This window comes from Gorilla gorilla, chromosome 4 (assembly GCF_029281585.2).
Source record: "Gorilla gorilla gorilla isolate KB3781 chromosome 4, NHGRI_mGorGor1-v2.1_pri, whole genome shotgun sequence".
NCBI lineage: Eukaryota > Metazoa > Chordata > Mammalia > Primates > Hominidae > Gorilla > Gorilla gorilla.
This window is the reverse complement of record NC_073228.2, coordinates 181,864,952-181,889,000: the sequence shown is the minus strand read 5'-3', so window position 1 is coordinate 181,889,000 and position 24,049 is coordinate 181,864,952. Positions and strand designations below refer to the sequence as shown.

Below are 24,049 nucleotides of genomic sequence, written 5' to 3'. Positions count from 1 at the left end.
CATGATCACAGCTCACTGCAGCCTCCACCTCCTGGGTTCAAACAATTCTCCTGCCTCAGCCTCCTGAGTAGCTGGGACAACAGGTGTGTGCCACCACGCCCAGCTAATTTTTTGTATTTTTAGGAGAAATGGGGTTTCACCATGTTGGCCAGGCTAGTCTTGAACTCCTGACCTCAGGTTATCCTCCCATCTCGGCCTCCCAAAGTGCTGGGATTACAGGTGTAAGCCACTGTACCTGGCCCAAATAGATTTTATTTTTAGAACAGTTTTTGTTTCACAACAAAACTAAACAGAAAGTACAGAGTTTCCATATCCCCCTCCCCTGCTGTGGACATCCCCCACTTGCTACAGATGACCCGCCTGTGTGGACAGACCACCATCACCCAGATGCCGTCGTTTACATTAGGGTTCACTCTTGCTGTGGTACACTCTGGATTTGGACAAGTGTGTGTTGACAAGTATCCACCACTGTGGTATCATGGAGTATTTACCCTGCCCTAAACATGCTCTGTTCTCTGCCTGTTCATCCCTCGTTCTCCCTAGCCCCTGACACCACTGATCTTTTATCTTTTTTTTTGAGATGGAGTCTTGCTCTTGTCGCCCAGGCTGGAGTGCAATGGCACAATCTCAGCCCACTGCAACCTCTGCCTCCTGGTTTCAAGTGATTCTTCTGCTTCAGCCTCTCAAGTAGCTGGGATTACAGGCGTGTGCCACCACGCCTGGCTAATTTTGTATTTTTAGTAGAGATGGGGTTTCACCATGTTGGTCAGGCTGGCCTCGAACTTCTGACCTCAGGTGATCCACCCACCTCAGCCTCCCGAAGTGCTAGGATTACGGGCATGAGCCACCGTGCCCGGCCACCACTGATCTCTTTTCACTGTCTCCATAGTTTTGCCTTTCCCAGAGTGTCATCTAGTTCGAATCAGACAGTGTGTGGCCTTTTCAGATGGGCTCCTTTCACTTAGTAATACACATTGACCTTTCATCCATGTCTTTTCATGGCTTGACAGCTCATTCCTTTCTAGCACTGAATGATAGTCCCTGTCTGGGTTTATTATTTATTGAACGATAAGCCACAGTTTATTTACCCACTCACCGACTGAAGGACATGTTGGCTGCTTCCAGGTTTTGGCAGTTTTGAGTAAAGCTGATGTCAGCGTCCATGTGCAGGTTTTCACGTGGATGTGGTTTCCCACCATGTTAGCTTGTCCAGCCTCTACAGATGCCAGCTCTTTCATTTTCGCCCTCTTTGGGGAGGGTGTGGGTGGGGAGGCAGGCTCTGGTCCTCGCTGATGGAGACGGGAGCCTCTGGCCTGAGGAGGAAGGATGGGAAAGAGCTTGCTTAGCCAGCGCCTCATCCTCCAAAACCCTCTGAGACGGCAGGAGTCACCTCTCCACTTTCAAGAACAGTGCCTTGCCCAGGGTCATTGAGCTTGGGAGTGAGTGGCTCAGAAGTGGAATTCAAGACTGTCCGCCGCAGCTCTCTGAAGCGTTCAGGGGTCTCTGGGCTGGCCCTGGGCACGGGTCATCAGTGCCACTTCTACCCGAGGAACAAGAGGTCTGGGGTCCGGGCCACTCTCCTACGGTTTTGACCTTGCTCTTGAACCCCCCATTGCCTCCCCCAGGGTGAGCCTGGATTACCTGGAAAGAAGGTGAGAGGGGCCGATGGAGGAGCTTCCGGGTCAGTGTTGGGAAGTGGCTGGAGAGAAGGGCAGGGGCTGGGACGGAATGGGGATGGGGATGGGGACGGGATGGGCTGGGAGCCAACCCACAGGGAAGGCAGCCTTCTCTCCACCAGCCCTGAGCCCTCACTGCAGGTGGCTGCCCTGTCCTCACTCTCCCTGAGGCCAGAATTCATTTCATTCATTCATTTATTCACTCACTCATTCTTTCCCTTCCTCGAACACATCAAATTCATGCCCACTTCAGGGCTGGGGGCACTAGTTCTCAAAGTGTGGTCCTGGGGCCCACCAGACCCACTGAATCAGAGACTCTGGGATGGGGCCAGAGTTTGTCTGACCAGCCCCTGGTGCCACTGATGTGAGCTCAAGCTTGAAAACACTGAATGAGCATTATCCTCCCCGGCCTCTTCTCCTGGGCCAGCCTCCTCCTTCACCTCATTCAGGTCTCAGCAAAACCTTCCTCCAAGGCCAGCAGGCACACTGGCTCATGCCTGCAATCCCAGCACTTTAGGGGACCAAGACAGAAGGATCACTTGAGATCAGGAGTTCAAGACCAGCCTGGCCAACATGGTGAAACCCCATCTCTACTAAAAATCCAAAAATAAATTAGCCAGGCGTGGTCACAGGCACCTATAATCCCAGCTACTCTGGAGGCTGAGGCTGGAGAATCACTTGAACCCAGGAAGCAAAGGTTGCAGTGAGCTGAGATTGCACCACTGCACTCCAACCTGCTGGGCGACAGAGTGAGACTCGTCTCAAAAAAAAAAAAAAAAAAAAAAAAAAGACCACCCTGGACAATACACCAAGACCTCATCTCTACTAAAAATCAAAAATATTAGCCAGGTGCAGTGGCATGCATCTGTAGTCCCAGCTACTTCCAAGGCTGAGGTGGGAGGATCGCTTGAGCCCGGGAGGTCGAGGCTGTAGTAAGCTATGATTGTGCTACTGCACTCCAGCCTGGATAACAGAGCGAGACCTTGTCTCAAAAACCAAAAGAAACAGACCCAGAGCGGTGGCTCGTGCCTGTAATCCCAGCACTCTGGGAGGCCGAGGCAGGCTGATCACGAGGTCAGGAGATAGAGACTATCCTGGCTAACGCGGTGAAACCCCATCTCTACCAAAAATACAAAAAATTAGCCGGGCGTGGTGGCGGGCGCCTGTAGTCCCAGCTACTTGGGATGCTGAGACAGGAGAATGGCGTAAACCCGGAGGCAGAGCTCACAGTGAGCCGATATTGTGCCACTGCACTCCAGCCTGAGCGACAGAGTGAGACTCACCTTACAAAAAAAAAAAAAAACCTCTCCCATCTTCCAGGAGACCTTCCCTGGCCACCTGCTGAAACAAGCCCTCCCTGCAGTCCCTCACCACCAGGCCATCCTCTTCTCTTCTCAACACTACTCCACTTCCTGACATGGTGCCTAGAATTTATTTGCATGTGTATATATATATATATTTTTAAGACAGGATCTCACTCTGTCACCCAAGCTGTGATGCAGTGGCATGATCACAGCTCCCTGCAGCCTCAGGCAATTCTCCCACTTCAGCCTCTCAAATAGCTGGGACTACAGGCATGTGCCACCATGCCTGGCTAATTTTTTATTTTCTGGTTTTTGTAGAGATGGAGTCTTGCCCTGTTGCCCAGGCTGGAGTGCAGTGGCTGTTCACAGGTGCCATCATGGGGCACTACAGCCACAAACTCCTGGGCTCAAGCAGTCTTCCCGCTTTGACCTACCAGAGTGCTGGGATTAAGGCGTGAGCCACCGTGCCAGCCAACCTTGTATTTATTTGAATATTTTCCTTGGCCTCCTCTGACTCCGCCTGAGCAGGGACCTCAGCTGCCTGGCCCACAGGGGGAATGAATGGATGAATGTACCCTCATTCACCTGCCCATCCGTTCTTTCTGCAAATGCCAGCCCTGGGCTGGTGGGAAGAGGGGACACACAGAGATGGGTCTGACCCCACACCTGCCCTGGAGGGGCAAGGAGGGTGGGGAGGAGCTGCCTGGTACCGTGTGCCAGTGCAGATGCCAGGAGCAGACTGGTGTGCTGGGAAGTCCAGAGGAGGGAGGGGCCCACTGGCCACCCGAGGGTCTGACTGGCAAGCCCCAGGTGTCCTCTCCTCAGGGCGACGATGGGACACCAAGCCAGCCTGGACCACCAGGGCCCAAGGTGAGTATCTGCCCCTCCTCTCGTGGCCCCCTGCCCCCACCTCCCATGGTTCCCATCTACCTGGTGAAGTCCCTACCCTGGACCTTTGGCACCACGGGTTCCTAGGCCAGTGCCCAGCGCAGGCTGGAGAGAGGCAGAGGAAGGCCGCGGCCCCACCACACAACAGGCCCAGCGTCTCACCCGGGCCATGTTCCTCCCTCACTCCCTCAAGCCCTCTTGTTTCCATCTTAGGGGGCCTCACTCTCTGCCCTGTCCCCAAGCCAGGAACTGGGTGTCATCCTCATGCCTTGCTCCCCCAACCCCTCGCAACAGCCACCAAATCCTGGCCAGCCAGTCTCCAAAATGTCCCTTGAGCCCCTGAGCTGCCCCAAGTAAGTGCCAAGGCCCACACCAGAAGGTGGCGGCCGTGGTCCTGAGTCCCCTGGGCTAGGGAGAGCCCTGAGGTCCATCCGCCCACACCCCCCATGGACTCAGTAACAATTTGCCAGGAGGCCTAATCGCAAGGCTTCAGGCAGCCGCGAGGCACGCCCCCCTCCAAGGCACCCACCACGTGCCGTCTCACACTTGCTCTCACTGCAGCTGTGTCTGTTTCAGGGCGAGCCAGGGAGCATGGGGCCTCGGGGAGAGAACGGTGTGGACGGTGCCCCAGGACCGAAGGTAATGTGAGAGCTCTCTGCTCTGGCGCCTGCGGGCCCCGCTCAGACCTCCACCCAGTCGGGAGTGGGAGATGTGGTTTCAGCTCTCATTTGCCCTTTTAAGTCCCAGAAGGGCCTGACCCAGGGGTCTCCCTCAGCACTGTCAGAAGCTGGTGTGGGAGCAGCGGTGGTGAATCCGGGTGAGTGGCAAGGCCTCCACTGGTGCCCAGCTTTGTGGCCAGCTCACCATGCAGCCTCAGGCTCCTGGACACCAGCGTCCGCATCTCTATACGAAGTGATGTCAGAGGAGGGTCTCGCAGGCCCCTGGAGGAGCCCCGTTCCTGGAGTGCTGTCCTCATACATTTGGCTATTAGGGTTCCAGCACTCGGGCCCTGGGCCCTCCTGGGAAGATGGGACTGGGGGCAGGGTCGTGGGAGGCGTGTTTTGGCTTCACAGCTGCACCTCTGGCTGCAAATGCATGTCTCCACAGGGGGAGCCTGGCCACCGAGGCATGGATGGAGCTGCAGGGCCCCGGGTAAGCTGCCACCTCTCAGGCGAGGCCTCAGGGATGAGATCTAGGGGCCCCATAGCTTCAGAAACCCCTGTCCCCACAGAGACCCCAGAGGAGCAGTGGAGCTACAGGAACTGGGAGTATTTTACTTTTTAAACTCATTTATTCGTGATTTTTGAAAATCCAGAGTACGTGCTTTTTTTGGGTAAGATGTTCAAATATGGAGGTACAAAAATAAGAGTCCTGACCTGCTGTTATGAAGCCAGGTCTCTCTCGGTCCCCTCGAGCACATGTCCACCTAAATTCCTTTCTTTATGTATTCAGACACAGGTCCTCTGTTTGTCGTATGCCTGATCCTGCCGCAGTGGGCCAGGACTTGCCTTTTCCCCACCCCACAGGGAGGTTTGTCCCTGCCACCAGGAGCACAGCACCCCAGCCTGCCCCAGATCTTTTGTGACCAGACCCTATCAACATACCTTACCTTTAGGGTGACGTCCGGGATCCTGGCCTCGGCTCTGTCTCCTCATGCTCCCAGAGGCTGGCTTCTTCCTCCAAAAAAAATGGATCTGAGCCCCCGCCTGGCTGTGCAGGTGGTGGGGAGCGGGAGGGGGTTGGATCAGGCAGCCAGTGAGCCACGCAGTTCTGGGCAGGCTGTGACTGGGGACGGGGGAGGGCTGGCAAATGAGGCCCAGGCAAGGGTCTCCAGCCTGCACAAGGGATAGGCTCGGGTCTGGACAAAGTGCTCCCCAGCCTTCACTGTACCCCAAGCAAAGAGCAGCCTGGGTGGGGAAGTGAGGTTCACAAGGGAAGGGCTGGCCAGCAGCCATGTGTGCACGTGTGAGTGTGCACAATGAGTGTACAGCATATGGGCATGGGCATGCTGATGTGCACCTGTAACCAGGTGGGAATAGGCGTGTGGGTGCATGGCGTGTGCAGCTGCTCCCAGAGGCTGGGAAATGGAGGCACGGGGGCCAGATCCAGCCTGCTCATGTCTGTGTTTTGGAGGGTTTGGGGCTTTTCTGTTTGTTGCCAACATTTAAAAATCTGAAGAGCGTCACATCAAAATCAGGCTTTCCATTTGCCCCTGAGAACTCAGGGGTGAGGCCTGAATGCCCACGTGAGGGCAATTACAGCCGCCCCTCAGACCAGGTGGAAACAGGTCCCTCAGCTGGCCACAGGGCCTGCCTCCCCTTCCCTCCATCCACCCTGGGGAGGGGCATGCGTGCAGCCTGGGTGACGAGGCTCTTCCGTTGCTTTCTCTCTGGGTGTGATGCAGGAACAGCTGCCACTTCACCTCCAACTCAGTGTAGCTCTTCCCTGAAATTCTTACTCTTCTTCCTGCCTCAGGGTGCCCCAGGCCTCAAGGGCGAGCAGGGAGACACAGTGGTGATCGACTATGATGGCAGGATCTTGGATGCCCTCAAGGTAGTGTTCCTGGTGGGACCAGGATGTGCCTTAGATACGATTTTTCCTTAGGGAATAATCACTCCCTTTGTGATTAATCCTGCACTTTTTTACACAAGGGACTAGAGGCAGCTTAGCACAAAGACCCCAACTGTTACTAGGCACCCAATGTGGAAATCAGGGCTATGTTGAGACCTGCCTCAGAGAGCCCCTGTGAATGTGGCCCATGTGGCCCCGAGCTCCCTAGAGGCCAAGTCAAAAAGGGAAGCTCCCCACTCAGGGGCAGGAGGCAGAGTATTTCCTGGGGTCTGTTCCCACCAGTGTCTCCTGGGACCTTCCCAGAGGACACTGGCTGGAGGGCTAGGTCTTCTAATGATGTCATGGGGAGGATGAGAGTGGCAAGCTCTGCCCCCAGAGCCTTGGGAGATATGTGACCTCCGAGCCCAGTCGCTGGTAAACTTGGGACTTACCACCAGTGGAGAGAGGCACTGGGTGCCAGCAGCTCATGGGTACCCCAGAAGGAAAGTGGGTGAGGAAGGAGTGGTCACCAGAGACCAGACTGGGAAGGGGGTCCTGGCCCCACCTGAACATCATTTCCAGTTATCTCCCACAGGCTTTGGGGAAGTACAAGTTGGCAGTAACTGTGGCACCCACCCCCAGGCATGCATGGTGTGGCGTGGCGTGGCGTGGCATGGCCCAGACGGCAGGCACATGCATGATGTGTCCCAGGCTGACCTAGCCTTGTGGGAGAAGCCCTATGAGTGCAGGGAGTTGGGAGATGGACTTCGTTTTGTTTTTGTTTTTGAGATGGAGATTCACTCTTGTCGCCCAGGCTGGGTGCGATCTCGGCTCACTGCAACCTCCTCCTCCCAGGTTCAAGCAATTCTCCTGCCTCAGCCTCCCAAGTAGCTGGGACTACAGGCATGCGCCACCACACCTGGCTAATTTTTATATTTTTAGTAGAGACGGGGTTTCACCATGTTGGCCAGGCTGGTCTCAAACTCCTGACCTCAAGTGATCCTCCCACCTCAGCCTCCCAAAGTGCTGGGATTATAGGCGTGAGCCATCACGCCCAGCCAGAGATGGATTTTGGATGCCAGACTGAGATGCTGACTCAATTTGATGGGCAGCAGGCAGCCGTAGTCCATGCAGGGGATGATGTTAAAAAAATAAAAACACAGCTGGGCACGGTGGCTCACGCCTATAATCCCAGCACTTTGGGAGCCCGAGGCAGATGGATCACGAGGTGAGGAGTTCGAGACCAGCCTGGCCAACATAGTGAAACCCCGTCTCTACTAAAAATACAAAAATTAGCCGGGCATGGTGGTGCGCGCCTGTAGTCTCAGCTACTTGGGAGGCTGAGGCAGGAGAATCACTTGAACCCGGGAGGCGGAGGTTGTGGTGAACTGAGATCACACCTCTGCACCCCAGGCTGGGCAACAGAGGGAGACTCCATCTCAAAAATAAAAATAAAAATAAAAAATAAAAACATATTGGGGGAAGGCTAGCTAGGGAATGATATGGACAGTGAATGAAAGCAGGTGTTGGAGCAGGGAGCAGGGGGACCCCAGGCAGGGAGGTCCTGGGCCTGGGCCTAGAGGAGGGTAAATAAGATGGAGGCCAGGGACATCTCAATGGGACACCAACAAGAAGGGCACAGGATAGGGAGGCGGGAGGGGAGAGACCTAGAGCTTCTGGGGCAGGGGTGGGGCAGGGGTTGGGCAGGGTGCAGTTTTTCGGAAGGGAGGGGAGGGGAGTGGAGGCTGAGCAGGGGGCCAGCTGGTCCCTGGTGGCAGGTAGCTTGCAGAAAGCCTGGATCAGGACAGGAGCTTGAGAGTGAGGTCGGACCTGGAAACACTTGAGACCCCACCCCTACCTGCGAGACTAAGGAACTCCCTAGGCCCAGCAGATGGCAGGCAGCGGAGCCAGAAGGTCAGAGAGCTCATAGGACAGTCAGAGACAGTGGTGCTGGGCCACCATTGGGGATGTCATTCCTGGCAGGCCTTGAATGCCAGCAGGGGATTTAAGCTTGCTTTGAGAGGCAATAGGGAGCCAAAGCAAGATCTTGAGCAGGGGAATGTCGTGAAGAAATCTGGACTGGGGCAGAGGGCCATCCATGGCAGCAGACACTGGTATCTTGTCAAATGCTGGGTGTCACCTCCTGGCCTCCCCCAAGCCTGGGAGGCCAGATAAAGCCTTGCACAGTGTGGCCTGACCTGACTGGGGAAGAAGCAGTCCCCAAGGACCCTGCCCCTGCTTAGCTCAGCTGGACGGGGACTTGGTTCCAGGTGGGGAGCTGGATGGGTAGCGAAGGGAGGCCCTGCCTAACCCATGACACTGACCGGCTTCACTCTCACACACAGGGGCCTCCCGGACCACAGGGGCCCCCAGGGCCACCAGGGATCCCTGGAGCCAAGGTCAGTGCAGATGCAGCTATGTGGTCCCCCAAGCATTTGTCTCCAGGGCCCACCTCCCTCTTCCTGTCTGCTCTGTGACCCTGTTCCACTTCCCTCCGGGTGTCCTGGCCTGGCTTCCGGGAGCTCAGAGAAAGGGCCTGGGCTCCCAGGCTGGGTGCCTTCTTCCTGGGCTCGATCTACTCTGGGAGATTTCCCTGGGAAGCCTCATTCATACATTTAAACTGAAAATTCATGCAGCTATAAAAAGGAATGAAATCATGTCCTTTACAGCTACATGGATGCAGCCAGAGGCCATTATCCTAAGTGAATTAATACAGAAACGAAAATGGGCCGGGCGTGGTGGCTCACACCTGTAAATCCCAGCACTTTGGGAGGCCGAGGCAGGTGGATCACCTGAGGTCAGGAGTTTGAGACCAGCCTGGCCAACATGGTGAAACTCTGTCTCTACTAAAAATACAAAAAATTAGCCGGGCGTGGTGGCACATGCCTGTAATCCCAGCTACTTGAGAGGCTGAGGCAGGAGAATCACTTGAACCCGGGAGGCAGAGGTCGCAATGAGCCAAGATTGCGCCACTGCACTCCAGCCTGGGCAACAAGAGCAAAACTCTGTCTCAAAAAAAAAAAAAAAAAAAAAGAAAAGGAAAGAGAGAGAGAGAAAGAAAGAAAAGAAAAGAAAACCACATACTGCATGTTCTCACTTAAAAGTGGAAGCTAAACATTGGGTACACACAGACACAAAGATGGGAATAATAAATACTGGAGATTCCGAAAGGGAGGAGCAGCTATGTGGTCCCCCAAGCATTTGTCTTATAGCTGCATGAGGACAAGGGTTGAAAAACTACCTATCAGGTGCTATGTTCACCCCTTGGGTGACAAAATCATTAGAAGCCCAAACCTCAGCATCGTGCAATCCCATGTGACAACCCTGCCCGTGTACCCGCTGAATCTAAAACTTTTTTTAAAGCTATAAATTTTCCTATAAGCATGTCTGCTTTAGCTGCATCCTACAAACCTCGATATGTTGAATTTTATTTTTATTCAGTTCAACATAATTTCTAAGCTCTCTTTTGATTTATTCATGGATTATTTAGAGAATACTTGGGGATTTAGAAATACTTGGAGATTTTTTTCCAGGTATCTTGCTTTTTTGTTTTCGTTTTTTTCATATTTAATGTATCCAGCTGACCAGATATTTTATTAATTTCTTATTTAATTATCTTGCGGCCGGGCATGGTGGCTCACGCCTGTAATCTCAGCACTTTGGGAGGTGGAGGCGGGTGGATCACAAGGTCAGGAGTTCAAGACCAGCCTGGCCAATATGGTGAAACGCTGTCTCTACTAAAAATACAAAAATCAACTGGGCGTGGTTGTGCGCACTTGTAATCCCAGCTACTTGGGAGGCTGAGGCAGAAGAATTGTTTGAAACCAGCAGGCGGAGCTTGTAGTGAGTCGAGGTTGTGCCACTGCACTCTAGCCTGGGAGACATAGCGAGATTCTGTCTCAAAAAAAAAAAAAAAAATTATCTTGCGATTGAGAACATACTCTTTTTTTTTTTTTTTTTTTTTTTTTGAGACGGAGTCTTGCTCTTTTGCCCAGGCTGGAGTGCAGTGGCACCATCTCAGCTCACTGCAACCTCTGTCTCCTGGGTTCAAGCAATTCTCCTGCCTCTGCCTCCCAAGTAGCTGGTATTACAGGCCTGTGCCACCAAGCCCAGCTAATTTTTATATTTTTAGTAGAGAGGGGGTTTCACCATGTTAGCCAGGCTGTCTCAAACTCCTGACCTCAGGTGATCCACCCACCTCAGCCTCCCAGAGTGCTGGGATTACAGGTGTGAACCACCATGCCCAGCCAAAACATATTCTTTTTAATACAATATTGATCTTTTTAATGTATTAAAACTTGTTTTAGAGTCAAAGTGTTCTTTCTTGTTGAATGTTTTATATGCACACAAATTAAATGTATATTTAGCTGCTGTTGGGGGTAGTGTTTTATAAATATCCACCAGCTAAAAATAAAGAACTGAAAACCCAGCCCCTGTGACAGCACACCAGTCCGGCAGGTGGACAGCTATGCACACCCTGTGACAGCACCATTCGTTTGCATCCTGCCCATTTATCTCAAGAGAAAGAGCCAACAACTTTGAAGTCAGGCAGATCTGGTCCCGGCATCGTTGTTCCTGGGCTCTGTGGCCTGAAGCAAGTCACTTAACCCTCCAAGCCTCAGCGTCCGAATCTGTGACATAACAACTTACAGGTGATAGCCACGGGCTACATCTGCTCGTGATGGGCTGAGGAAACAGAGGAGGCGGTGGGTCCTGGCACAGCTAGAGGTCCAACTGCAAAGACCCACCCTGGGCCGGCTGCACAGTGTGTCCTGGCCCTCTGGCTGCTGACACCTCTTTAGGAAAGGAAGGCATAACCCCTCTTGCCATCTCTTCCCTTCCAGGGCGAGCTTGGATTGCCCGGTGCCCCAGGAATCGATGGAGAGAAGGTCTCTGGGCCTTTCATTTCCTTGGTGATGCCAGTGCCTGGTATTGGGCTGTGTGTATGTGTGTGTGCGCGCGTGCGTGTGTGTGTGTGTGCGCCCGTGCACGTGTGCATGTGTGCACAGAGTTAGAGAAAGACCATGTGTGAGAAAAGCAAAAATCATGGATTCTGGCACCAGGCTGCCTGTGTGCAAACCCTGGTCTGCCCTCAGGCCCTGGGCAAGTTGCCCGCTCTCAGGCAGGGCTGAGTAACTCTGTGTATGGAGAACACTTAGTGCAGTGCCTGGCATGTGGTGAAAAGCCACAAAGGCTAAGAGCATTGTAGGTATTGCCCCAATGAGAGAGAGAGAGAGAGAGAGAGTGTGTGTGTGTGTGTGTGTGTGAGATATCCTATACAGACGTAAGCATATTCGTGGGGTCACTTGCTATTTGAGGGTGAGTCTTTCCCACTGGGTCCGCAGTGTGTGTGTCATCCTGGACATGATGTAGTTGGTTGAATGGAGGGATTCGGTGGCTGGAAGAGTTTGTGGGGGTGGGGAGTCCCACCACTAGCTTCTGAGATGTGAGCACAGAACTGGCCCCATGAGTGCCCCCAGAGGGGCAGCTCCAGGCTCACATGATCCACCCGTCTGCCCCGGCACCTGCCCTGCGGTGCCTACACCCGGCTGCAATGAGCCAGGAGTGGCGTGCCCCACCCCCACCCCCACTGCATTCGGCTAAGGCTCCCAGCCACTGTGGCTGGAGGTGGGGACTCACAAAGAGAAAGTGGGGCCCTAGCATGAACTAAGCTCAGGGGACCTGCTGGGGGGAGAAGGGAGGGGACCTCCTGAGCCCCACTCATCCCTTGTGCTTGTGCCTTTCAGGGTCCCAAAGGACAGAAAGGAGACCCAGGAGAGCCTGGGCCAGCAGGACTCAAAGGGGAAGCAGGCGAGATGGGCTTGTCTGGCCTCCCGGTATGTGGCTGGGTTGGGCCACACATTACGCCGCCTGTGTGGAAGCCCTGAGGTGACTGTGTGCCCCCCGTGCTGTGGGGAGGCCAGGGCGTGCCCCTGGCAGCCCCTGCGGTCTCAGTGCCCAGCCGGCCGGGGACACTCTAGGCTGTGGGCCAGCGCTGTCCTCCTCTCTCCCGGCCTCCACTTCCTCGTCTGGAAGAAGCCTTCCACCTGCCTCAGATGGCAGCTAAAATCAGAAGGTGTGGCCATGGGAGCGCGTTGGCCAGGTGGTTATGCCACGTGCTCTGACCTAAACTGCCCAAGTTTGCATCCAGCTCCGTCCTGGCTGACTCTGGAACCCTGGGCGAGCAACCTAACCTCCTGGGGCCTCGGTTTCCTCACCTCCAAAGTGGGGGTGGTCATTCCCCTCCCTCAAGGGCATGCATGGCTGGGCTGACAGTGGTGGCTGGCACACAGCAAATACCCACTGTTGTCCTCATGATTTTCGTTGCTTTTGTGGCCCGATTGGAAGAGCCACCAGCTGTTATGCCACCACTGGGACACATCCAGTGTCCACCCCTGATGGTCACTGGGCTAGAGGGGGCACTGGGGTTTGACCCCAGGGTCTTTGCTTCACAGCCCCTGGTTGCTCCCTGCACCCCAGGAAAACAATTTGTGCAGCTGCTCATGTGCTTTCTAAAGCCCACGCTGCTCACCACCCGGGGCGTGGTACATGGATGTAGGGAAAACTTTTCAGTTGCAACAGCTAACTGATGACTGCTCTCAGGAGCCACACGGGGGAAGGAAGGGAGGTCACTAAGCACCGTGGGTGGTGATACAGGTGCTGGACACAAAGGACTCACAGGCCACGCCGTCCTGCAGGGCGCTGACGGCCTCAAGGGGGAGAAGGGGGAGTCGGCGTCTGACAGCCTACAGGAGAGCCTGGTAAGGGGGTATGGGGGGGTCAGGGCTTCCCCCAACACCCAGTCCAGGCTGGGTGGGGACCCTGAGCCTTGGGACAAAAAGGCCACCTGGCCTGAGCAAACCCAGGGCAGTAGGGGAGGGAGAGTAAGGGGAGTGAGACCCCTCTGAGAACACAGTCTCACCATGTCTCCCAGGCTGGAGTGCAGTGGCACAACCTCGGCTCACTAAAAGCTCCGCAGACCAGCTGCCACCCGCTCACCAGGCTCTGCCCTCTGGGAGCAGGAAGGAGACTCTCGATCCAGCAGTGTGCGATGAACTCGGGTGCGGGTGGGTGAGGGTGACAGGCGGTGGGTGACTAACCTGTCTCTCACCCTCCCTAGGCTCAGCTCATAGTGGAGCCAGGGCCCCCTGGCCCTCCTGGCCCCCCAGGCCCGATGGTAAGGACGGTTTGCTTTGGTTTGGTTTGAAGCAGCCAGGAAACCAAGAGGCGGGGTGGGGGCTAGGTCCCAGAGCCATGACCCAGGAGAAAGCGGGCTTCTTCATTCAGGGAGGGGCACATGGGCAGAGGGCAGAGCCCAGGACCAGTGAGTGGCCAGTGAGTGGCCCCAGGGGCCAGTGAGTGGCCACTGCAAGAGGGTCCGGAGCCAGCCTTCTTATCTGCTTCCTCCTCCTGCAGGGCCTCCAGGGAATCCAGGGTCCCAAGGTGAGTGGGCATAGACCCCTCTACTGGCCTCAGACTCACCGTCTGGGCAGTTTCCAAAAGCCTTGCCAATGGGCAAAGCAAAGGGCCTGACGCTCCGCCCTGGCCCATCCCTGAGTCTTCCCAGCGCCTGAACGTCCCAAGTCCCCAGGGCATAACCTCCCTGATGTCGTCGAGGCCAATGCCCCCCTCTCCACCCTTGAGGCTCTCCTCTCCCACTTTCTCCCTCTGCCCGGGACCCCAGTCTGTCCCTCTCTCCTCCTCAGGTCCACCACCAACTGTTTCTACTGCTTGTCCCCTTCTCCTTTGTCTGTGCCTGTCAGTTCCTTGCACTGTCCCCACCTCTCCCCATCCCAGCCCGCCCCACACACATCTGTCTCTCAGCTGCCACAGTCTAAGCACAAAGTCTTGGGCTTGGTGTATATTACATGATGGCGTGTTCCCTGATCTTACGTTAAATCCTCGAGTGTGGCCTGCCCGCATGCCCTGCCCCAGGGAGGCAGACACAGAAGGGGAGGCCACCTGGCCTCACTCCTTGTCACACCACCCTCCTGGCGTGAGCAAATCTCTGCTTCCCCAGCTCAGAGGCCAGATGTGGGACTGAGAATCGTGGAAGCCCAGGCCCAAGCCTGCAGCCCCACCAGGTGCTCTGCTTCTGGTTCTGCTTTCTCTTAAGGCCACCACAGTTCATGTTTCAAAGAGGCAGCTGCTATCAGGACAGGGTCCAAGGCTTGCCGTAGAAGCCTGATGGGGACGCAGCTCTGCTGCCTCCCGCTATGTGGCTGGGCCTGTCCCCGCCCCTGTCTGCACCTGCTTTCCTCATCTTTGGAATGGGTGTGACCGTAATCACCTTCCATGGGGCTGAGGGAGCCTGTTCTGGAAAAGGCGCAATGCGCATGGCCAGAGCTCCTCCTGATCACCCTCACCAGGGAGTAAGCTGGGGCCAGGCCTGGGGGAGCCTGGATCTGTTCCTCTGTCCACATCCCAGCTCCCTTGCAGTCTCCAAGCTTGCCTGTCCTACTGTCTGTCTAACCCCTTCCCCTTGACTGATTTCCCTCCTTTGCCTCCAGGGCTTGGATGGAGCAAAGGGAGAGAAGGGTGCGTCGGGTGAGAGAGGCCCCAGCGGCCTGCCTGTGAGTCTCACGAGCCTTGTTTGTCCCAAAGGTGTTAATTCCTGTAACTAGCATGCCTCTTGACTCATTCCTTTTCTATCCAGGGGCCAGTTGGCCCACCGGGCCTTATTGGGCTGCCAGGAACCAAAGGAGAGAAGGTAACCGCCTCATTCGGAACTCCCTCTCCAACCGTGGCCACCTGGTCGTGGTGGCGCTCAGCCCGGGGACCCCAACCCTGTACCTCACTGGGTCCCTGCACTTTGCAGGGCCAGAGTTCAGGCTCTGTGGATGCCAGGTCTGTCCTGGCCTCCATCTATGCCTGCGTGGTTGGTGGGTCTCCTTGCCCCCATGTCTGTGGCCAACCCACAGGGCTGGACTTCCCAGCAGCTGTGCTCCCAGCACCCCTCCCCAACCGCTCTCACCCACTCTGTGTCTCTCCTCAGGGCAGACCCGGGGAGCCAGGACTAGATGTAAGTGTCTTATCATCACTTTGAGTAATTGGGTGCCTCTTGTGTGTATCTTCTGCCCTCATGCAGTAACCTGATCTGGCTACTCAAGTGTGTCCCCTTTCCCCAGGGCTGGGACTGCAACTGACTGGTTCCCCCTGTGTCCCCATTGCCAAGTCCAGTGCACGACCCAGAGTAGGTCCTTTGTGGATAGATGAATGGATTGTTGATGGATGGATAATGGATGGATACATTGGTAGATGGAGGATGGATGGAGGATGGATGGACAATGGAGGATGAATCGATGGATGGATGAATGCATAATGCAGGATTGATGGATGGATGGATAAATGGATGGATGGGTGGATGGATGGGTGAATGGATGGATGAATGAATGGATGGATGAATGAATGGATGGATGGGTGAATGGATGGATGGGTGAACGGATGGATGGGTGATGGATGAGTGGATGATGGGTGGGTGGATGATGGGTGGGTGGATGATGAATGGATGATGGATGGATGGGAGGATGGATGGATAATGGAAGAATGATGGATGCATGGATGGGGGATTGAATGGACTCATCCATCCATTCATCTGTCTATCCACTATGGATGGATGGATGGATGGATAATGGATGAAGGATGGATGGATGGATGGATGGATGGATGGATGGATGGATGATTGATGAGTGGATGGATGGATGATGATGGCAGTGGAGGGATGGATGGATGGATGGATGGATGATAGATGATGAGTGGATGGATGGATGATGATGGCAGTGGAGGGATGGATGGATGGATGGATGGATGGATGATAGATGATGAGTGGATGGATGGATGATGATGGCAGTGGAGGGATGGATGGATGATTGATGAGTGGATGGATGGATGATGATGGCAGTGGAGGGATGGATGGATGGATGATTGATGAGTGGATGGATGGATGATGATGGCAGTGGAGGGATGGATGGATGGATGGATGATGCATTGTAGCAAGGAAGTGAAGAGAGCAGTGAGGAGCCTGTTGCAATATCCTGGTGACAGATAATAGGGCTTTAGCTAGAGCAGTAGTTTGAGAAGAAGAGGAAGGGAAGTATTAGCCCAGGCTGATTATGTCAAGTCTCTTCTGGTAGCATACATAGAAAACATAGTTTAAACTGGCTTAAAATTACTCATAACTGAAAAATCTGGAGGTTCAACACATGGATCCAGGGCTCAACTGTGTCAACACAACTCAGCCTTTCACCCTGTCTTGTCTGCTTTCCCTGTGGAAATCAAGTTCCACGTGGTGGTGAGGTAAAGTCAGCAGCTTGAGACCAGCATCCTGCCAGGCCCAAACTAAGAAGAAAGAAAATTTGACTCCAGCGTAGAACTCCAGTGTTCTACAGGAAGTTTCATGGGCTCTCCCTGGTCCCAGTTAGGTCAACGCTGAACTGTCACTTAGCCATAGGAATGCAGTGCCCTGACTAGTGAGACCATGGACTGGGGTGGAATCAATGGGTTATGAGAAGGGAGGTTGTTCTCAGGAAAATCAGGTAGCTATTTTGAGGGACATAGGCCCAGATGCAGGGCTGCAAGGACTCTGGTGCCCACCCTAGACTTTAAAAAGAGAACATTACCGGCCAGGCACGGTGGCTCACGCCTGTAATCCCAGCACTTTGGGAAGCCGAGGCGGGTGGATCACGAGGTCAAGAGATAGAGACCATCCTGGCTAACACGGTGAAGCCCTGTCTCTACTAAATATACAAAAAAAAAAAAAAATTAGCCAGGCATGGTGGCGGGTGCCTGTAGTCCCAGCTACTCAGGACACTGAGGCGGGAGGATGGCATGAGCCCAGGAGGCGGAGCTTGCAATGAGCTGAGATCGCGCCACTGTGCTCCAGCCTGGGCAACAGAGTGAGACTCCGTCTCAAAAAAAAAGAGAACATTACCTGGGAGAGCAACTGTGGACGAGGGAAAGGAAGAGCTGTAGCTTGGGTTTCTGACGGGGGGGCTGGGTTCCATCAATGGGAAGGGATGGGAGAGGACAATGCTGAACCAGCTGCAGGCTCTGGGCCCAGTTGAGGGTGGAGCTAAGGAGACTCCATGCCACCATGAATGTGGCCACAGCTGCCTTCTAGGAGGCCTGGTTCTCAGGGTGGCATCTCAAAGCCATGCCCACCTGCTCTACCTGGCAAATGCCAGGCTCCTCCTCAACCCCAGAAGGCCCAGCTGTAATGAGGACCGTGCTGAGAAACTCCCCTTGACCCCCACCTGTGATAGAACAGCCCTTCCCTCCAGAATCCCACCACCCCTATTTCACACCTCTGTCACTGAGCATTGACTGTCATCAGCACTCTCTTGCCTGCCCCGTTACACATGAACAAGGGACCATGTCAAATCCAATTCTCTTTAAAATTGTTTTCTTTTTCTTTTTTTCTTTTTTTGGAGATGGAGTCTCACTCTGTCACCCAGGCTGGAGTGCAGTGGCATGATCTCGGCTCACTGCAACTTCTGTCTCCCGGGTTCAAGCGATTCTCCTGCCTCAACCTCCCAAGTAGCTGGGACTACAGGTGCACGCTGCTAGGACGGCTAATTTTTTGTATTTTAGGAGAGATGGGGTTTCACTGTGTTGCCCAGGCTGGTCTTGAACTCCTGAGCTCAGGCAATCTGCCCGCCTTGGCTTCCCAAAGTGCTAGGATTACAGGCAGGAGCCACCATGCCTGGCCTCTTTGTTTGTTTTTTGAGACAGAGTCCCGCTCTGTCACCCAGGCCAGAGTGCAGTGGTGCGATCTCAGCTCACTGCAACCTCCACCTCTCAGGTTCGGGCAATTCTCCTGCCTCAGTCTCCCAAGTAGCTGGGATTACAGGCGCGCATCACCATACTCGGCTAATTTTTGTGTTTTTTAGGGTTTCGCCATGTTGGCCAGGATGGGTCTCAAACTCCTGACCTCAGGTGATCTGCCCGCCTCGACCTCCCAAAGTGCTGGGATTACAGGCATGAGCCACCATGCCCGGCCATAATGAATCCAATTCTCTGTCCCCAGTGTCCAGCCAACAGCCCGGTTCCTAGTGGATGTTAAGCCACCTTGGTTGGGTGGACAGACAGATGAATGGACAGATGGGTGTGCAGGAAGTTGAGCCAAGGGCACAGAACAGAGATCACCATTTCTCATCCCATCAGACAGTGACATAACTTCCATGGTTTCCGGGGTGTCTGTCCCCAGCCAAGCCTAGACCAGTGCCAGCCGCATCTGTGATGTGAGAGACAGCCCCTTGCCAGCAGCTCTGCCTGAGTGTTGGTGTCCAGCGACTACTTTGGAGCAAGCCCAGCTGGCATCGTAAATGCATGCTCTTCCTACATCAGCCTTGTACCCAGCAGTGTATCACCTACAGCCAGGGCTAGGCCAGCGTGTGCCACGAATATGCAGGGGGGAAAGTGGGCGTGTGGATGGGAGAGGAACAGAGATGAGCCGGTAACAGAGGGGCAAACCTCCAGCCTCACTTTCGGGTTTAGCCTCTAATCCTTTTGTCAGGGTTTCCCTGGACCCCGAGGAGAGAAAGGTGATCGGAGCGAGCGTGGAGAGAAGGTGAGGGCAGCTGGACGGGAGCTGGGGCAGGAGGAAAGGGGGAAGGAGGCAGGTGGGAGTGGAGGCTCAGGTGAAGCAGGTAGAGAGGACCCGGGCCGGGCAGGTGGGGCGGAGGCAGTGGGAGGCTGGCCCCACGCATTTCTCTCAGAGAGATGTTGGAGGTTCCTAAGCCTGGCAGCCATGGCCAATACCACCATCTCCCCTCCTGCACAGGGAGAACGAGGGGTCCCCGGCCGGAAAGGAGTGAAGGGCCAGAAGGGCGAGCCGGGACCACCAGGCCTGGACCAGCCGTGTCCTGTGGTAGGTGTCGGAGGAGGGCCCTGCCCCAGGTCTTTTTGGCCTCCAGCCAGGGTCAGACCAACATCTTCCCTGTCCTCAGAACTCAGCTGCAAGTCCCAGACGCCCCACTGGTCACGCACTGGCCTTCCTCACTGTCAGGGCCACTGCTGCTGCTACTGCCATCATCATGGTTCCCCTTGCTCTGGTCCTAACCACCCCCAACCATGGGCATGACTCGGGGAACCCAACCCCTCTGTAGAGATGGAGGCCCAGCCCCTCATTCTTCACCCCCAGGACAGGCCTGGCTTGAGTAGGAACCCACTGTGGGCCATCTTGGGCTGGAAGTGGACAGGGCCTAGACCAGGAGTAGAGGGGCTTTACCTGGAGTCATCAGCACCATCAGCGGTGCCCTGGGAGGGGGCTGGGCCCTGCAGAGGGAACCAAAGTTAGCACAGACACGCTGCTGCTGGGGGCGGAGACAGTGAGTGCCCAGCCCCATCGCTCTGGTCTGGCTGCCTGGGGTGGAAGTCGGGGTCTGACTCCCACTGGGCTTGAGGCCAAGCTGGGCTGAAACTCAGCTTCCCCAAGCACAGACGGTGGGACCACCCTGACCTCTCTGGCTGGCTGTGCCTCCCCTTCCTTCCTCCTTCCCAGAAGAGTCTCTCTGGGCTGGGGCAGCACCTCCCTCTTCCCCACATCCCCTCTGCCTGCCCCCACATCCCCTCTGCCTACCCCCACACCCTTCCTGTACTTCTTTCCCTGCTCTCTTAGTGGCCTTTGGTAGCCCACCAGCCCCAGTGGTTTCAGGCACTGGTGCCTGAAACAACCACAGTTCAAAAGTCAGCTCCCTTTATTTCTTTTCGGAGACAGAGTCTCACTCTGTCGCCCAGGCTGGAGCGCAGTGGTGCGATCATGGCTCACTGCAGCCTCCATCTCCCAGGCTCAAGTGATCCTCCTGCCTCAGCTTCCCGAGTAGCCAAGAACTACAGGCATGCACCACCATGCCCAGCTAATTTTTAATTTTTGTAGAGCTGGGGTCTCGCAATGTTGTCCAGGCTGGTCTGGGCTCAAGCAATTGTCCCACCTTGGCCTCCCAGAGTGCTGGGACGACAGGTGTGAGCCACCGTGCCCTGCCTAGTTCCTTTTTCTAGAAAGTAGGGAGGGTTTACATGTCACACTCTTCCGGTGGAGCTCAGAAAAGACAGGAAAAACAGAACAGCTGGGTTTTCGTACTAAAACTGGACAGATATTCAGACCTGGCCACTCCAGCCATGGGGATGTGTGCAGGCCGGCCTCAACCTCCAGCGGTGCCAGAGTTAGAGACGCCCTCCCAGACCTCTGGCCTCTGTTCCTCAGTGTCCTTATCCCTGCAGTGGGGGATACTGCTCCCCTCGGACAGTTTTGAGAAGTCAATGAGAAAAGGACTTGAAGAGCGAAGTGGTCAGCGCACAGAAAGGGCGGGGACAGCAGGGGCAGGGTGGCCCAGCCCCGCAGCTCCAGGCCCTGGCCCAGGACTCCCCTCCAAATCAGTAAGCCCTTGTCTCCTTTGAAACAGGAGAATCCCACGTGCGGAGGCCGGAGAGGGGCACCAGGCTGGCGGGGCCCTGCGAGGGGCAATGGGCCATGCCCTGCGGTAGGCGGTCTGGCCTGCTGTGTGCCGTGTGCCGTGTGCTGTGTGGGCCTTCAGGGCAGCCAGGGCCCTCGGCTCTGCCCCGGCCTTCCTCACTTTTCTGCCTTCCTTTCCATTCTGCCCTCCTCCCCACCTTCCCTTTGGTGCCTAGCCTGGTCCCTGATGTACACATGGGAATATTCCAGGGGATGCCCAGTGTCTGAGGCTCATGCCTGTGCTTTGGAACAGAATGACATGTTTTGTGCCTTGGTGTCCCTGATGAGTCAGTCTTTGTTCCTCTCCAGTTTCTCCACCCTCCAGGCTGCCTGAGGAAACCCGGCCCCTGCTTATGTCTGGCTGCTGGGTGGGCACCACAGGTGCCACTAGATAGCCCTACCCCAGGCCCAGCCCCAACCCCCAGCAACCTGAGCCTGCCCTGTCCAGGGCCAGCACAGGCTGGAGCAGGATGCCAATTCCTGGGCCGTCCTTAAAACCCTCCAGGAGCCATTCCTGCCCAAGGCCTGAAAGCTCGCAAGCCCCAGGGTGAGGAGCCAGAGTGACTGTCACATCAGGCAGGAAGCCACACGGCTCTCGGCAGGACCCAGGCCAGAGTGACTGTCACATCAGGCAGGAAGCCACACGGCTCTCGGCAGGACCCAGGCCAGCCTGTGCGTGTCTGGCACAATGCCCATCCCTTCCTAGTGCCATCCTGTTCCTGCCCACTGCACAGCAGTCCCCACAAAGCACAGAGAGAACACACTCAGGACAAGCTCAGTGAGAGGCCATCGTTCCCCATGACCCCACTACCTGGGTGGACACAGGAGGCATTGTGCCCCTGCCTCAGTGGGGCCCAGCAGTCTCACATGGCCGCTCCCTGGCCTGCACCTCCCTACAGACCAGGGGAGGGCATGTGGGGTGTAGAGGAGCTCCCCAGGCCCCATCCCCATCACTGAAACCTTCTTCCTTTCCAGGGCCCTGACGGGCTGCCTGTGCCTGGCTGCTGGCATAAGGTACCGTGCAGGGAAGAGTCTCCAGGGCAGGCTTGGGGGAGGCAGGGGAGGGTGGGGGAAGGGGAGGCAGGGGAGGGTGGGGGAAGGGGAGGCAGGGGAGGGTGGGGGAATGGGAGGGCCCCAGAGCCTGGGTGCTGTCACTCAAACCTCTGGGTGTCTGCGGCTTCTCGCACAGTGACTGAATAGCCAAGTTTCCCATCATGACCCTGGTTTTGACTCTCCCATCTTGCATGTGAGGCGTGGGGCTGTGGTCCTGGGTGATGGTGTATAACCCATCCTGTGGGTCACATGGACTCAACTGACACCTGGACCAGGCAGGGCAAAGCCATCAGTGCCCCCTGGGATATCATCCCAACCGGCCCACTGAGAGGGAATGGGGGGAGGGAAGATAGGAGGAAATGGGCAGGACGGGGGAGGCCAGGCAAGGTGGCCTGGATGGGGGCGGAGCTTCTCGGGCTCCTCATCACCTTCAGTCTCTTCCTCCTTTTCCAGTGACCCACAGGCCCAGCTCACACCTGTACAGATCCGTGTGGACATTTTTAATTTTTGTAAAAACAAAACAGTAATATATTGATCTTTTTTCATGGAATACGCTACCTGTGGCCTTTTAACATTCAAGAGTGTGCCCACCCAGCCCCAGAGCCACCGGCATGTGAAGCTGCCGGAAAGTGGACAGGCCAGACCAGGGAGATGTGTACCTGAGGGGCACCCTCGGGCCTGGGCTTTCCCAGGAAGGAGATGAAGGTAGAAGCACCTGGCTTGGGCAAGCCTAGAAAGATGCTACGTTGGGCCTTCAGTCACCTGATCAGCAGAGAGACTCTCAGCTGTGGTACTGCCCTGTAAGAACCTGCCCCCCAAAACTCTGGAGTCCCTGGGACACACCCTATCCAAGAAGACCCGGGGTGGAACAGCGGCTGCTGCTGCTCCTGGCCTCACCAGCTTCCAAACTCAACCACAACCAGCTGCCTCTGCAGTTGGACAAGACTTGGCCCCCGGACAAGACTCACCCAGCACTTGCGGCTGGGCCCGGGGAGCAGTCAGTGGAAATCCCCCATGAGGTTCTAGCTCTACCGCATTCAGTAGGCCTCAGGAGGCCAGCCTGCCACGAGAGCACATGTCCTCTGGCCAGGAGTAGTGGCTGAGCTCTGTGATCGCTGTGATGTGGACCCAGCTCCAGGGAGCAGAGTGTCGGGGATGGAGGGGCCCAGCCTGGACTGACTGCTACTTCCTGTCTCTGTTTCCATATCACCCAGAGAGGGACAAGATGGGACATGGCCTGGCCCAGGGAGGAAGGCCTCCCACTCAGAGTCTGGGTCTCACTGGCCCCAAGTCTCCCACCCAGAACTCTGGCCAAAAATGGCTCTCTAGGTGGGCTGTGCAGGCAAAGCAAAGCTCAGGGCTGGTTCCCAGCTGGCCTGAGCAGGGGCCCTGCCACCAGACCCACCCACGCTCTGACGAGGGGCTTTTCCACCTCCAGCAAGTGTTCCCAGCAACCAGCTCCATCCTGGTTGCTTGCCTTCCATTTCCGTGTAGATGGAGATCACTGTGTGTAATAAACCACAAGTGCGTGTCTGGGTGTGCCTGTCCTTGTGGACTACCCCTGGGGCACCTCTGGCTGTGGTTTCATCCTGGCCACTGCTGGGTGGGGAGGGAAAAGGGGACTCTCCCTGAGTAAGAGCCATCCCAGAAACCAAAGGAGGAAGTTCAGGGTCAGGGCAAAGATGGGATTTGGAGTTCAGAAGACACAGATTCACTGCCTGGTCCTGCCACACATCAGCTGAGTCCTCTGGCAAGTCACTACCTGTCAAACTGAGCCCCTGTGTGCTCCTCTATTGCGGTTACCAGACTGCTGCATAACAAATCTCTCCAAAACTTGTTGCCTTAAAACAATGGTGATTTTGACCAGACATAGTGGCTCATTCGTTTAATCCCAATACTTTGGGAGGGCAAGGTGGGAGGATCACTTGAGCCCAGGAGTTCCAGACCAGGCTGGCAGCATAGTGAAACTCCATCTCTACCAAAAGTGAAGAATTAAAAAACATTAGTAGGGTGGGTTGTTGTGTGCCTGTGGTCCTAGCTGCTGGGCAGGCTGAAGCGGGAGGGCTGCCTGAGCCCAGAAGTTAAAGATCAGCCTGAGCAACATAGAGAAATTCCTCTCTTTAAAA

General features: G+C 55.6%; 1 protein-coding gene across 1 annotated transcript in view; it reads left to right on the top strand.

Annotated features, from left to right (window-relative positions):
- Window positions 1–23,456, top strand: part of COL23A1 (collagen type XXIII alpha 1 chain) — a 350,887-nt gene extending 327,431 nt beyond the window's left edge. Inside the window, exons 12-29 of the mRNA XM_055386477.2 lie at window positions 1,626–1,652; window positions 3,806–3,850; window positions 4,445–4,507; window positions 4,976–5,020; window positions 6,344–6,421; window positions 8,764–8,817; window positions 11,263–11,307; window positions 12,166–12,255; window positions 13,117–13,179; window positions 13,539–13,595; window positions 13,835–13,861; window positions 14,929–14,991; window positions 15,075–15,128; window positions 15,414–15,440; window positions 18,933–18,986; window positions 19,200–19,286; window positions 21,846–21,884; window positions 22,377–23,456. Of these exons, the coding sequence (XP_055242452.2) occupies window positions 1,626–1,652; window positions 3,806–3,850; window positions 4,445–4,507; window positions 4,976–5,020; window positions 6,344–6,421; window positions 8,764–8,817; window positions 11,263–11,307; window positions 12,166–12,255; window positions 13,117–13,179; window positions 13,539–13,595; window positions 13,835–13,861; window positions 14,929–14,991; window positions 15,075–15,128; window positions 15,414–15,440; window positions 18,933–18,986; window positions 19,200–19,286; window positions 21,846–21,884; window positions 22,377–22,379 (921 nt within the window). The 3' untranslated portion in view covers window positions 22,380–23,456. The remainder of the gene's footprint in view (window positions 1–1,625; window positions 1,653–3,805; window positions 3,851–4,444; window positions 4,508–4,975; window positions 5,021–6,343; window positions 6,422–8,763; window positions 8,818–11,262; window positions 11,308–12,165; window positions 12,256–13,116; window positions 13,180–13,538; window positions 13,596–13,834; window positions 13,862–14,928; window positions 14,992–15,074; window positions 15,129–15,413; window positions 15,441–18,932; window positions 18,987–19,199; window positions 19,287–21,845; window positions 21,885–22,376) is intronic.
- Window positions 23,457–24,049: the final 593 nt, after the last annotated feature.